Source organism: Pyxicephalus adspersus, chromosome 5, assembly GCF_032062135.1.
Source record: "Pyxicephalus adspersus chromosome 5, UCB_Pads_2.0, whole genome shotgun sequence".
Classification (NCBI taxonomy): Eukaryota; Metazoa; Chordata; class Amphibia; order Anura; family Pyxicephalidae; genus Pyxicephalus; species Pyxicephalus adspersus.
Genome location: NC_092862.1, coordinates 90,161,678 through 90,177,710, shown reverse-complemented (window position 1 = coordinate 90,177,710; position 16,033 = coordinate 90,161,678). Strand labels below are relative to the sequence as shown.

Here is a 16,033-nt window from a genome sequence, read left to right as displayed (position 1 = left end):
TGCAAGATTTGAAGACAGTTTGTGTGGAACAATGGGCCAAAACAATAACTAAGAAATGCATACGACTAGTTTCTTTAATCAGGAGGCATCTTGAAGCTGTCATTACCAACAAAGGCTTTTCTAATAAGTATTAAATGTATTTCAGTAAGTGCCTTCAATACTTATTCCTCTGTGCATTTCTATTTTATTACACATAATTTATGGACTTATGTGTTTTGATTTCTTTATATATGTGGATTACTTGGGTTGTTCCCTAAATCTAGTGTAAATTTCATATCAATAGCCTCATTAGAAATATATTTACTGAGAAAAACATTCACACGTTCAATACATATTTCACTGTATATTGTATTCCTTTTTTTAATGTGATTTCTTTGGTCTCACAGCCCTTGCTTTTCTTATGTCATGTCAGCCACCATTTTGTATGTACAATTATTTTCTGTAATGTGCTCTTTCATTTTTTCTCAATAAAAAAGGTATTGCAAAGGTATAGGAAGTGATGAGAATTTTTTATTAGCGGAGGACCAGATACAAACAGGAAAACATTTTTGTGGGATATGCTGTAAGGAAAGCTTAGAACAATGTTTGTATTGTTGGCTATGCCTTCTTGTCCCAGGCTAAAACAACAGACCAGCAGCCGGGTCACTAGGATTTAACATCAACAACAAGATTTGTTTGACTTTAGGGCTAGCAAGGTAACTTTAGAGTAGCTTATTTAGAAATCTTGTTGATGGGGAGTTGACCAATGACAGGATAGCTAATTTGACATTGACATTAGTAAAACACAGGAAGTTTTTTTTATTATTATTATTTATATAAATAGTAATGCAACCACAAAGACTATCTGACATAACTACACAGTGTTAAGTCCAGTGTGTATGATGTAAGCTACCCCAACAAAAATCACTTGCATGTACAAACTAAATTCATTGTGCATCTTCCAGCTGGTGTCACAAAAAAACTAAAAGCTGAACTTCAAGTAAATGGCCAAAAATACAGAATTATGATCATTTAGATTTGTAATTCAGGCACTTAGCAGGCAAGGGAGGAAAGCATAACCAGGTCCAGAACCTCTATGCAGACAACACTGCAGTTAGGCTTGGTCTACATGGACTGTTTCCCCAGCATTTAACCTGAGCATTTAAAAGCCCATATCTGAAATGTCAAAGCATTACACCAGGATGTTTTTAAGAGGCACGTTTTTGAGAGTTTACAAGAACTTTGCCGTTTTAAAATTTTTCAATGATTGTAAATTGAAATCCACAGAAGCATTTGGAAGCCTTTAAAAGTATTTATAAGCATTCAAAAATGCTTACATTGAAAACAAATGTAATAGTTTAAATTGCGTAAACTCATTTAAAAGTGCTATGCAAGTGTATAAGCATTTAAAAAAAAAAACAGTCCATGTAGACTAAGGCTAAAGCAATACTCTGGGGCTATCCCTATCATCTGTTTGGTCAATGAAACAAAGTATTGTTAAAACAACACTTCTCCCTATTCATATTTAGGTAATAATAATAAACGATGTCTCAATTCATTACAAGTCATTTTAGCATTCTGCTTCAAAACATACAGTGGATCCGTTTAGTTTTTAGTTGGATACCTACATCCATCAATGATGCTTACGTGTCTACTATTTTTTGTGCAAATGTCATTTGTATATTAGGTCCTTGTTGATAGTGCAGTCTAGCTGTGAAACCTGACTTACTATTAAAATGGCTAAAAGTAAATAAACATGATGTGCTAATATTTTGTTTTAGCAAAAATCCATCGGCAATCTAGGAAACAGAAATTTCGCAGACTCTTCATATATGTTCTTTCAGTCAAAACCTGAAAATAAAAAAAAAAACCCAAAGGATTTTAATAGATTAATTAAAAAGTTAATTATTTTATTATAAACTTATAATTATGATAATGTTTGTTATATTAATGAGACCCAAACTCTTTAAAAAAAAAACACTTTTCTCACGTTTCCTGTGCTGATCCATTCCTCTTCAGTTTTAACCTTGTACCTCTTTGTAGGATGGAGTCAGAGCCCACATAGGGTTGATGTTATTCACTTCCTCATATGTATGTATATATAACAATGTATTTTACTAAAGTATAGTGACAGTGATAATTCTTACAAATATTAACAGTTATTTAAATTCTGTACATTTAGAAACACGTGAAGCTTTTTTTTAATAATCTACAGAGCTTGCTAGAACTAACTCCTAAGAAAGTCTAGTCTACATTTTTAAAGCTCTGCAAAAGATGATTTTACCCTAAATCTCCTCTTCCTAGGCTTCCCTATTGGTTACTTGGAGTGCCCATCACAATACTGAATAACTGTACTTTGAAACCACATTAGCCATTTAAAATACCAAATAACATATCAATTTAACCTAATATCCTTGTCTTTTTTCTTCCTCAGAATTAAGGGCTGTCTTCACAGGCCCACCCTGGTATACACCCTTCTTTACAACTAGCACATGTGCAACTACTTTGTAACTGCTTAAAAGAGTAAGTAAAGGAAACGCATTAGCTCCAACGTAAGTAATGTAATAGTGCTATCAGTCATAAATTATGGTTTCTGTGCTGCAATGCAATCATGCAATCACTAGAGATTCCAGAGGTGGACAGTCTCTTCAAAAGTTTGGCAAAAGTGCAGATTACAAAAAGCTTCCTCAGACCAGAGAATGTGAAGGCATCAGGGATTGATATAGAAGTTCACTACTCTACTCTTAGGCTGGGTCTACACGGACGGTTTTAAAAACGCTTTTAAACGTTCTAATCACGTTTATGCACTTTTACAAGCGTCTTAAAACTTACCTTTAAACCGCTAAAAAACTCCTTTAAACGCCTAACACGTTTTACCGTGATTTTCATAAGCATTTATAAAAGTTTTACTTTTAACCCTTTCAGGGACTGAGTACAGGGGTACATAAAACCTCTTACTCATTTCCTGAAAGGGTTAAAAATATATGTAAACAATTAAGACCAGACTTTAATGGTAAAGTAATTTATTAAATGTGTGTTTTGTGTAACTGTTAAACTTTTTTTTTTTTTTTACAGGTTATCCCACAATGAAAGGATGATTTCCACAGCTGCAATCATGATAAGAGCACAGCCTTGGGACTCCTGACAGTGTGGGATCCCCGGGCACTAGGGGGTAAATGAGGACAAGTCTCCCCATTTATCTCTAGTGGTCCGTGAATGACTGAGAAAAGGGAAACCCTGATGACAGCTCAAGCTAATAAAGACTAGTGAAAAGTTTTAGGATACTTACCACTCTTAAATGTCTTTGATTTCTGTGCAGCCTTCATCTCTTGCTCACCATTGTGAAGAAGCCAATCATCTCCATATCCATTGCTAAGCAACTTGCCGATATTAACCACATCATTTTTATTTCCGGGCCTAGGGTTAATAGGATCATGGCAAGAAGGAAGAGAAACAAAAATAAACAGTGAAAAAGACTTTTTAATTAAAGCATATAAGAAAACTTTGAATCTTAATTTCTAACTCCACAGATTGAGTAACAACAATAAATACAAATATGTATAAGAATTATGTATTTGTGAATATTATATCTAATGAAAAAAAAGTTGAACTAAATTCAAAAAGTAGATATTTATTATCTAATATGGAATTGCCAATTGTGTTGAAGCACTGACATACAAAATATGTCATTTATTATTATTCTTCCTCAAAAAACAGCAGGATATTTCTTGTGAAGGAACTGAATACAGAATTTAGATACTTTTAAGAGTGTTGTCAATTTCCATAAGTTCCATCATATGTCTTTATTAGAGCTAAATTATTGTTTAAATATATACAATTAAATCATTATTACCACTCATACCATAACAACCAAAGCAATCATTAGCCAAAGTAAACCATAAGTATATTTCAAGGAACATGCAATAAATGCACAGGGAACAACAAAGTCACAACATGTATAGGTACATCTGCAATACTGCTCACAGCAAACAGATCCTTTACTAGTCCAAAAGCATCTCTTTGCTCTCGGAAACTAAACATTTATCTCAGGATAAATAAAACTTTAAGGGTCCCCTTTATTGAGAATGATTTAAAAAAGCTCTCCAAGTTTATTAGATGTAATAGGTTCACAGATGAAAGTGTATCTTCACTTGCTGGGTGAAGCTTGGTGATCCAGCAAACCTGAAATTGATCTGGTCTAGGATTGAAAACATTTGCTAACAAATATCAAATGACTTTTAAGAACTCCATTCCCAGGTTTGCTGGATCACCCAGGTTCACAGATAAAAGTAAATCTTCTCCAGCCTTGAAGAGTTTTTATAAATCGGGCCCATTGTGTGAATATGCAAGACTATGGTTGACTGTGACACGATCCTTAGAAGGAGAGGATATGCAACATGGCATCTCTCTTCCAGATATGTAGATTTATCACTGTCTTTGCCTGAGGAAGAGCAGCATCCCCTTTATCCCCAACAATTAATTCAGAGCATGCCATAGCCCCTACCCATTTTATTGTAAAAAGTTAACATTACTATCATCACCAGTAGAAAAATGTACCATCTATTGTTGTTATACAGAAGTTGGAAGACCATGCCTTCTATTAAGAGAAGATACAGAAGGTGGAAGTGGTCACATTTGAAGTAAAAATTCAGAAAGTAGAAGAGCTTACTTATATTTTGTCTGCAAATATTTTGTTATTAAACAATACAAGTGATATATGAGCCTAGGATAATTTTGAATTGTCTTCAAACAAGGTATGTCTGGGATTTTTCAGCTTTTTGTATGCAAAAAATGACAGTAGATTGGTAACCTTAATACCACAATGCCAAAATTTCTTGTATAAGAATAAACTAATCTAATGCATGAAAATGACAACGTTAAAGCACAGCAAACGTTTAAGGCAACATTATAAAATGTTTGTGTAAAGGTTTCGGGGGAAAAGTAGTAATGTGCCAGATATACATGGCAAAATGGTACTAAATGCAATGTAATACTATTAGAATCAAGATGTAATGATAATATAATCAAGAATTAAAACTTAATTTGACAATGATCCAGGCTACTAAATTTACAATAAATCCCTATAGGGCGGTTATAAACTATACAAAGATATAAATGGTTTGACTAACAATGAAACAGAGCAAGAAGGAAATACAAGACACGGCAGGGCAGAAGCACAGTATGGGAGTCAGTGAACAGAGGTAGACAGGAATGTGCTAAAAATATTGCCCAGCAGACAAGAAAGAACCCAGCCTTGACACATTACACATTTCACAGTATTGTTTGCTAAATGAATTTGGTGGGACCTAATAACTCTGGAACATTTCCAACATAGAGTGGCAAAGGCCAAGGATTTGGCATTTAATGTGCCAAAGAATATAAAACAATAATATTTCCTGATAATTAAATCTGTATAAGCTTTTTTTCACAATGGCAACAAGAATGACACATAAATTATTCTAAAAGGCACTGTTTTTGTTTTTCTGCACTCTTTGCATCATCATCATCGCTTGTGCGACAATGATATTTTAGTAATTCTATACATCATGTAATAGCCTCCTAATAAAATCACAGTAATGTGTCTAGAATACTTACATTGGTGGAAAGACACATTTTTTTCCAGGCCTATTTTGTTTGGTCTTTGTGGGAGGAGGTCCCTTACCAGATGCAGTCACATTGTTGTCATGCTTTATTGCAGGTAGCTTCACCTAAGGAATGATATTTATTTATTTATAGTATTTAAAAGAAAAAACTCCAATGGCTAGGATTACATTTCCCAAACCCTGTAATCATGTATGCAAGATAAGACTGCCATTTTTTATCTATAGTAAGCTCTACCTAACAACAACCTCAAGTAGAAGCCACCATGATGGAGGGTGGGACAAAAAAGCACTTTGCACTGCATAGGCAAAAGCACATTTGCTTTAAATACTTGTTGCTAATTTATTATTTATTAACTACCATGGAAACCAGATGACTAGAAGATCAATTGAAGATATATAGTCAACAAATGGGGAGATTATACTGAAGCTCTAGCTATCACTTTTAGCTATTTTTGGACAGAGAAGGGAGGCTTGACACTTAATACTGCTGTCCACCATTTACTGCTGTGACCTCATTAAAGAGATAATTTTCCCATTTTGTTCCTTATCAATGGGTTTAAATCTAAAATCAGACAGATGTCAAAGAACCAAATGGAGTACAAAATAAGTCCCCCAATGAGATAAATATTTTAGGTACAGGTATTTCCTCTCACTTCTAGATGTGTTTTAGGAACAAGAAGTTAGGGAAATCTCACAGATGGCAACACAGGAAACAATCACAACCTGATATAGATGTTATGCTTTCCAAACCTAAAAAAAGCCTAGTAGGGTAATAAAAATAAAAAAATAAAAATGAAATAAAGAAAAATAAAATAAAAAGAATGTGCTGAAAATATTACCATCAGACAAGAAAGAACCCTGCCTTGACACATTACACATTTCATCCCTTTTTGCTGATATTTTAAAGTGGGAAAAAACACTAAACAAAGAATTATATTTATTATAGTAAGAGTTACAACAGTAATGTTTGCTAAATAAATTTGGTGGGACCTATTATTTCGGAGTGAAACCCTGGGACATTTACAACATAGAGTGGCAAGTCCAAGAATACGGCATTTCATGTGCCAAAGAATATAAAACGAGAACATTTCCTGATAATTAAGTGTGTATAAGCTTTTTTTCACAATGGCAACAAGAATGACACATAAATTATTTCAAAAGGGACTGTTTTTGTTTTTCTGCACTCTTTGTATCATCATTATGCTTGTGCGACAATCACGGTAATGAGGTTAGTTAGGTAATGTGGAAGTTAGGGAAATCTGACAGATGGCAACACAGGAAGCAATCACAACCTGATATAGATATTATGCTTTCTAAACCTAAAAACAAAAGTCTAGTAGGGTATTAATACATTGACAAGGGTAATCCTATTAAAACAATACTGCTCATGTTTTAGATGATATAAATAATCTACAAATAAGAGAAGTCTAGTCAATAAGACAAGGAGGAAAGAGGTTGTACAGGGCAACTGTCAAGTAAGGACCAAATCAGGATATAGGAGTTACAATCTGGACATGAGAAAAGAACGGAGGAGATTTAAAGTCAATAGAAAATATTTCATTTTACCAGGAAAAAAAAAAAAAAAAAAAGATATTGGTGGGTGAGTGACATAATAATCTTAATTTGATTAAAAGTGCTTAAAAACTTTTAACTCAAGTCAACACTACAAATTTATATTAGAGGCTGTCAGCCAAACTGTCCACCCACACTATTTAGTGTGCAAAATATGGTTCATCTTGTTTAAATCCTGACACTGATGAATTTGTAGAACAAAAAGTAACTAATTGTTATTATCCTTTGTACTCAGAATTGTGTAGTAAAGATGTCTATGTTACAATCAGAAGAATTTAAATATGAGTGGAAACAGGTGTAAATTAGGTAAATTAGGTAAGGTCTGCCATCCTTATGCCATGCTATCAGAAAATCATTGTTTTACAAATATTAACTGATTTTCTGTACATATTCCAGTTTAACATGACATATCAGTTTTGCATAATCACTTTTACGCACCTGCAATATAACTAAACTCCAGACAAACCACTAGGTACACAGATTTAATACATACATGAAAGGTGTTTAAATGTTAAAAGACTTCTGCCCAACAAATCTTGGGGTTAACATGGTTCTTCCACACAGCACAGCCATGTGTGGCATAAACCTGATTTTTCACTGCTGAAGTTAAAAAAAAAAAAACACAACATGCCCAACCACTGACTGGATAGTAAAGAAGAGGCAACATATTGATGATCTAATCTTTTATCACTCTTTCTCCTCCTCAATCAATTTTTGTATTTTTATTAAAAAGTATCTCCCCTGTCCTGAGACAGTATTCATATATTTAAATGGTTACTATTTTCTTTTTAAATGCATAGCTATATAGCACACTTTTTATTTTGATTTACTCAGTCCTAAATGAAAACATTAGCCAAAAGCTTTGGGGCTCAGTTCAGTGGACCTGAACAGTGCCTATGGTATATGGCCACAAGTATGTCTGTGATTCAACTACCTAACTATTTGTGCCAAAGCAAACCTGTGAATGTGTTTATTACCCATCATCTTTCTAATGCTCTATTTTTTGGATGTTTTAAGGTTTAAATATTATTGCTTTTTAACAATACAGTAATTAAGTAATATTAGGCCTTTATTAAATCAAGCACCGTTTTGTCGTGATGATTTTCCTTTTCATTTTCCACAGATTCACGCTGCCAAACAGTTTTTTCGTCAAAATCAAATGGTCCTTTTTTTGCCTCATACTTCTCATTTTGCTCCACATTAAATTCTTCATGGATCATATAGTCGGGAACATTTTTTAGTGGTGCACTGTCATAACAGGAGAACAAAAAAAATACATACATTTACACTTATTATTGGCATACATTTACAAAAACAAAATTTAAACAAACACAAATTGTTTCACCCCCAAAAAATGAACAAAATGTGTAGTGTACAGGTTAAAACCCTTGTTAGATTTTTATTGCTATTTGTGCCCACATGCTAACACAGGCTAGATGGCGGGCAGAACTTTTTCTTAAGATACATAGTCTTAGTAAAAGTATAGATTCTTCCTCACCCTGAGACACCATATACCACGCCATCCTTGTGCATTATTCATGTTCTGAAAAAAGGGAACATGCTTGTCTTTGTGACGCATGAACATATATTCGCTTTCCCATCTTTCAATAAATTGTCTCCCTTCTGCATCATCTTTTCTCTTGTTAGACATTTTGAGAGTGATTGCTTTTTGTTCATGGCAGCTTTTTCTGAGGTAGGTGTACCTGATGTGTTCTGGCCTGTCTATGTGAGGGGAATGGAGCCACTGACTGTGTTGAGGTGGAGGCCTGTGTTTCTGAGACTAGGGACATTGCAAATGTCGTGCTTAGTGCTGGGTCTCGGCAGGAGTGTGAAAAAGCATCTGAGGACCTTCTGGCTGCAGTGCAGTTAGGCACTTGTGTGAACTGCCCTCCTTCTACCTTGCTTTCTGTAACTTTCTGGGATGGGGTCCTTTTGCCTTAGGCTTCTACCTAGCTTTCTGGGATTGGGTCCTCCTGCCTGCAAATATCAGGCGCTTGGATGCGGCACAGTCACCATGGGCCATATAAAACGGGCAGACGGGCCGGATTCTGCCTGTGGACCTTGTCTTTGACACCTGTGGTCTGGAACATCCCTTAAGGTTATGAACAAGTAAACATTAGGTTACTATCAAAGTAACCATAATGACTGGACTTTTTATTTTGTAGCATTTAGTGCCCATCACAAAAATCAAAGTTTGACCTCCTATGCTGAGATCAGAAAAAACAAAAACATAGCATAAGGTGAACCTGACATGGTTTTAACAGTGCCTACTGTAACTGAACATATACAGATATGATACTGTAGGCACAGGACTTCATAGGTATCCACAATCAACACAGCACGACTGTAGACATTTCTGAGGGCACATTTTACAATATCTAAGGCCAAAATCTCCTGGATAATAAGAAGCTGGTAAGTATTATAAATAATAAAGTTACACTTTGGGCCCGATTTATTAATACTCTCCAAGGCTTGAAAGGATATACTTTCATCAGCGAACCTGGGTGATGTAACCTATAATGGACTCCTTAAAATCATTTGCTATTTGTTAGCAAATGTTTTTAATCCTGGAGTAGATATATTCCAGTTTTGCTGGATCACCTAGGTTCACTGATGAAAGTGTATCTTCTCTTAGAGAGCTTTAATAAACCAGGCTCTTTGAGAGAACCTGGGGCCGATGGATTATGTACAAATGTTAAATGTATAGTAATTCACGGTGAGCACAGATTATCACATACTTATGTATGTGTTTTCATAATAATTACAAAGCATTATTTCACCTAGGTATGGAATATTAACACTCTGACTTTTAATTTGTCAATTCCAATCTATTCCAAGAGAAGACAAAAGAACTTACACAGCTGGTTCCGGTGGAGGGTTATTTTCATAAGTGTACCAATCAGGTGGTGCATAGGACACTGGTGGAGCCTTTTTTTGCACCGATGTCACATGCTTCAATAAGTCTTAAAAATGTAGCAAACAGTTAATATTAACAAGGAAAAACATTGAATGCATTTCAATTTTTTAAATATTGCCATAGCTTAGACTTGCATTATCATAAGAGTACATTTATTACACCATTGTCAAGCAATTCTCAAATCTCCCTATTAAAGTGGATTTCTAGGTAAACAAAATCCACCGTCTATCCAGTACTCACCCTATACCACCCTTAATAGGAATACTGTTTTGTCCTAGGATATATATTTCTAATTACACGGTTGAACTGCTGCACTGCCGCTGTTTAGATGCGGCACAGTTCCCCAACCTACATAAACGAAAGCAGTCTTCTGTCCTCTAAGCATTTTAATAACAGAAGGGCCTGGGCTTCCATTCATCTATCAAAATGCCTTTAAAAAGCTGCATAATATGTTATAAACAGTAGAGGATAAGCCAGTCATATACAGCAAAAACCTTCTCTTTTATACACATAATTAATACTTTCCCACTAGTATTACATATTTTACAAGCATTTCTTTACTCACTGGCTTTCCTACTGACTTTTATATCCTAATTCTTTTAGCCAATTAGAGTATAGTCTCAAACTAATAAAATGTAAATGACTGTATAAAGAAAATACACCAGGCTATGACATGGATTCTTTGCTTGTATTTATAACATTTCTGTATAAGCACAGATGTGGTTTTTACCTGGTCGACCCCCTTGTTTGGCTAATTTAACATAGTCTGAGTCCGTATCTTTGATCCATTTTTTGCGGCTTCCACTCAATACATCATTATGAGGTTCTGCAAGGTCACTTAAACCAGGTATTTGGGAAGTGGGAGGAAGTACAACTTCACTTTTCTTCTCATTTTGTTTTAAAGGTACGTGGTAATACCAATCTGTAAACAGCAATCATTTCTTTGTAAATCTGTTAAACAATGTTTCAGACACAGTGTTTTTAAATACATTTTTTAATAGTTAGGAAGAGAGTTATTCTTTTTAAAATGTAATGGCCCCACAATAAGCATCATCTAATCTAATACAGGTAGGTCCTTGAGTTAAGGACTTTCGACATACGGACGACTTCTAGATACGAACGTGCTTCTATGCTCTTCCCTGCTTGTTAGTGTGCAGGACAGAGGCTTGATGGGGGAGGTTTGCATGATTTGCAGAAGAAGTCTTTTGCTGTTCTGCAAGCTCTTGTAACTCTTTTTTGACCAAGACAAACTCTGCAGTTGTTTCTTTTTGCATATCAAAGCACAGCTTGCTCAAAAAGTTAATGAATGTCTAGGCTCCATAAAGTTTTTTTCTTTTTGCTTTGCTTGTGATTAACTCACACTGAGGATTGTATACAGTAACTGACACCACGCTGCCTAATATTGTGTTGAGACAAACATCCATCCTAATTGCATTTATTAAAATAATATTAAAATGTACCTGTTCCGACTTACATACAAATTTAACTTAAGAACAGGCCTACAGTCCCTATCTTGTATGTAACCCTGAGGACTACCTGTAATGAGTCCTATCTGCCCTTCTGTGAATGTTGTTGCAGACGTTGTAATGTGGCAGTCTTAACAGGTATACATATTGAGCATACAAATGTATAATATGGGTCATATATTTATTATATTTTGTATGAGCACTGATACTAACACTGCACTTGATCACTAATGTTGCACTTAATAATATCATATGTAACCCGGGGACTACCTGTATAATAAAGTACTATAGTGGCTCTGCAAAATACCTGTTTTCACCTGCCACATGTTTTTATGGGTAATCCCCCTCTGAATACATGTGCTAGACAAGGCTGCTCCCCATGTCCCCCAAAGGAAAGCTGTGCTATACAGTCATTTATAGTAAAAGATTGCACTATGCCTATTAAACCTGATCCCAATGTGATTTTTCACCTTGTCTTAATCTTACCTTCGTTCTTCTAATGTAAAAAAACAAAAAGTTATGTCTGATAATATCTATAGAATCAGCAAGATGTAACTCATAAAGAAATATAAAAACAAAATGCTTTTGTGTAGCTATGCCTTTTTTGTATATAAATGTGTATGCAAAGGTTCAAAGCAGTTAAAGTGGAATTCTTCATCCATTATTTACTGTTGTTTGTTCACTAAAAGCAAAGGCATCGTCTCCTCTGATCAAAGTAGGAAGACAACAGTTCTTTCATTAATTCTTATAGGTTAGGTACTACATGTGCACACTATCAAAACCTATCTGGCTCAATTCTAAAAACACTGGGCAGGCCAACCTGTACAATAGGAGCGAATATCTCCATTTATTACCTCTATGCCTATTGCCTGTTTTTGGTGATGGAGTGTAGGTATTAGTTTTTTGTTTTGTTTAAAGAAATTTCCCTTATTGAGAAACTAATTTGTGTTTGGTCAAAAACTGAAATATAACTTTTTCTAACCTATGAAGAATACAATCTAGGTAAAGGGTACATTCCTGTTTTTATTTATACAGGGAGTTTGAAGCATTTAGGTAGCTTGTCTACAGTGGTATGATTTCTGATAAATCTCTCCTTTACTGAAATCCTTTAGTAAAAATACCTGTTTGTCATTCAGGACACCTAATATTTTTACATACTTGCTTGATATGATAAAAAAAATAAAACTGCATTATAGTAAAATATAATTACCTAGACACGCATGTAAGTAAGAGAACTAACAACTGAAAAGTAAATGCAAGAAGCTTTGGAAGTAGGGTTAAACCATACATGAAAAGACATGTGTTCTTTTTGTAGCAGGAAATAAAGGCATTTAATGATCTGAAAGGAAGCCTAGTAATTAGGCAGTAAGAGAATGATACAGTGAGTGTATAAATTCACTGAGGATAATGAACTGTGTAAACTTAAGTCATCTTAATTATTTATTTCTGTGAAATAATTGTACAGAATGCATAAGGCTATATTTACCTATATAGGTTCAAATTCCCTCACAAACTGCTTAGTTGCTAGAGACATGTTTTATTCTATGGCAAATGTTTCCTGTATATGATGGCTATGGAAAATTACCTGCTCTGTTGACCAGAGTGAAATTCCAGGCAACCAAGAGGCCTTAATTTTTTAGATGTGAACATGTATTTTTGCTGCATTATTCATGTTTAATATTAAAGCACCAACATATCAGACAGCACTGCACAATAAATAGGGGCTGCAAAATACAAAGTTGCATATTTAAAAATAAAAAACATGACACAGGCAGAAAAGAAAATCCTGTCCGATCTAATCAGTAGGAAAATTTAGTATACAATGGGTGGCAGGGAACAGCTTCCAGATTAATCTTCTATCTTTAAAACATAATTTTTGTAATGTAACACTGCACAGTGTATCTGATTTTAGAAAAAAATGGTAATAGGATCAAATGGTGGAAGTAGTAAAATCCCTGGTATTGTTTCTCACTGCAATTAATTATGTGAAAGATACTGTAAAAAGTTAACATTTCATAACATTTCCAATGGAGTACACTGTGTGTAATAAATGCTCATACATTTTAGAGAACTCATAAATTTGCTGTATGCAGCCCAGCATCAACCTTCCCCTCCTTCCTATTGCCATACTCATATACCTAAATTGTTCATATTTGCTACCTATATATTTATATTTGCCTAACTTCAGTTTAGCATTCAGATAAAAAGTTACAATAGGACTGGATAAATTACAGAAATGACATGATGAACAGGTATAAGGAAAAAGATACTGAATGCTTTGACTATACAAACTCCTCTTTCTGTCTTTAATTTTATATTTATATTTATATAAGTGCGTAACAAAATGCCTACAGAAAATCAACAACATAAAAACCAGAATGTTAGAATGTGGACAAACAGGTTCACAAACAAAAGTGGGTTGCTGGGGAAGCAGCTTGTGCCAGTTAATTCAGAGCAATCTTAACAGATGTCAGATAATAGTACTTAGGTGGTTCCCTCGGAAATACTAACTGTAATCGGACACTGGTTCCTATGTCTGTAATTTTCTGACCTTTCATTCGGTTGAACAGCCTAAACACAATTGCATCTCTGTTAGATGCTGAAACTGTTGTCTAACTGCAAAGTACTCCTAAAAAAAAAAAAAAAAAGAACACTAAAAACAAATGCTAGACTTTCAGTGTTGGAAAAATCTGGAATGCCAAGCTGCCCTAGTTCATGAACATTTTGCTGCTAATGAGGCAGAAATCTTTGACGCCTAACAAAGAAACATTGACAGTGTTAAAATATTTTTTTTTTCGTTTAGATATAGCAGTGTGTATGCAGCTATACAGGGGGGTTTTTGTGGTTAGGATGGACTTACCTCCATTATTAGCAGAGGGATCCCGGAATAAGATTAGCCTTGATGTTGGTTTGGGGCTTATCCTTACATTCATAGATATATTGAACTTAAAAAATTCTAATATATTGGAGGCCTAAGATTTATCCACTGGGCTAATGTAAACCTTGAGCCCAAGGTGTTTTCATCTTCATCTGTGCAAAACACACTTTTTTATACTGTTAAACATATTTTCTTTTTATCATAACAATTGTAGCCAAGCAATCAAATGTGACAGAGCTACAATATGGTGTCATTTTCACTTTGCATATAGTGGTGTAGGAATTGCATCTGTTATTTTCTTTTTTGCTGCCCCTTTCCCCAATGGGGAGGTTGACCTAGTCACTAATCCTAACTAAAAGTGACTGAAAATCCAGAATGAACAGGGAGATGAAAGATCCTATTGGGGCATTTTTTTCACTGACAACTGAAAATGGGAGTGGATATATTAGCATTTATTTATTTTTATTTTTTTTTATAACCTTCTTTATTTTAGACAAGTTTTAAATAAACAAATTACAATACAATAACAACGAAACTGGGAAAAAGAAGGAGAATTATATTTATAGCTTACAAAAACAGTTTACAAAAATCAAAGAAGGATTGTGGTGAGGTTAGACATATAGCATCAAATCAGCAATAGGTTGTACAAACATAAAAGTGCCTCAAATTAGGGACTGGTCTGTTGTATAGAAACACACAACAAAGGCTGGTTTAGATCATAACAACATCAGACTGAAAGAGTCGAGTCCAGGTGGCGCTTAAACTCCTGGGTTTCTCGGTAGTAAATCTAGCTACCCAACATAGTATTGAATTTGTCTTGGGTACCTCTCAGACTAGCCCTAGGATTCTCCATCAGCATTATATCATTCACCCTATGAAGCTACATATACACAGTTGGAACGGTCTTTGACTTCCAGAACAGAGGAATACATGAATTAGCTGCCACAACAAGATGTGTAAGTATAGCTTGCCACGTGGCAGAGATCAAAGGGTGCATCTTCAAAACCAGTTGGGGTAAAATAGGTAGCCATGGGATCGCCGTGAGAGGCACAGGTGTGAAGGATTGTTCAATACCTATCCACTCTTTGAACTCTCTGCGTCTAAACCGATCGAGGACTCGGACCATATGGGCTGCAAGTAATAAAAAGATAAGTTGGGAACCCCCAACCTCTACACTCCTTTGGTCTGAAATAGCAGGCTTCTGCTGAATCTTTGACCCCTCTTACCCCAAATAATATGGAATATTTTGGAGTGCAAAGATTTAAAAATCTTTGCACCTTCAGGGGATTTCTTATAATGTAAAAAAAAAAGTGTTCAATCTAATGCATGCGCAGTGCAAGGCAGCAATGGACGTACAAGTGAGCATCAGAGAAAAGGTGGAAGCTGAGCCAGCAAGGGACTGCTGGGCTAATTTTGTAAAAGAATCAAGTGAAAAAAAAGTGTTTTCACAAAAGTTCACTTTAACTAAATATAGACACAGGAGCACATCTGAAGTACGGCTGAATTCACAATGGCAGTAAGGTTACATCTGTCCATTCCTCATGCCAGGAACCACTGCTGCTTAAAAAACTTCTAGCTCTGAAAAAGCCCAGCACTTACCGCCTGTTACCAATCCTAG

The 16,033-nt window shown here is 35.0% G+C and overlaps 1 protein-coding gene across 6 annotated transcripts in view; it reads right to left on the bottom strand.

Moving 5' to 3' along the window:
- Positions 1 to 490: 490 nt before the first annotated feature.
- C5H7orf57 (chromosome 5 C7orf57 homolog) overlaps positions 491 to 16,033 on the bottom strand; it is a 58,040-nt gene continuing 42,497 nt past the window's right edge. For 5 of the 6 annotated variants that reach the window (XM_072412085.1, XM_072412084.1, XM_072412086.1 and 2 more), the window contains 6 exons: positions 10,802 to 10,993; positions 10,012 to 10,117; positions 8,240 to 8,402; positions 5,575 to 5,687; positions 3,269 to 3,396; positions 491 to 1,830 (listed from right to left, as the gene is read on the bottom strand). In XM_072412085.1, coding sequence (XP_072268186.1) covers positions 1,820 to 1,830; positions 3,269 to 3,396; positions 5,575 to 5,687; positions 8,240 to 8,402; positions 10,012 to 10,117; positions 10,802 to 10,993 — 713 coding nt within the window. In that variant the 3' untranslated portion in view covers positions 491 to 1,819. The remainder of the gene's footprint in view (positions 1,831 to 3,268; positions 3,397 to 5,574; positions 5,688 to 8,239; positions 8,403 to 10,011; positions 10,118 to 10,801; positions 10,994 to 16,033) is intronic. The other variant, XM_072412090.1, reaches the window with a different exon arrangement.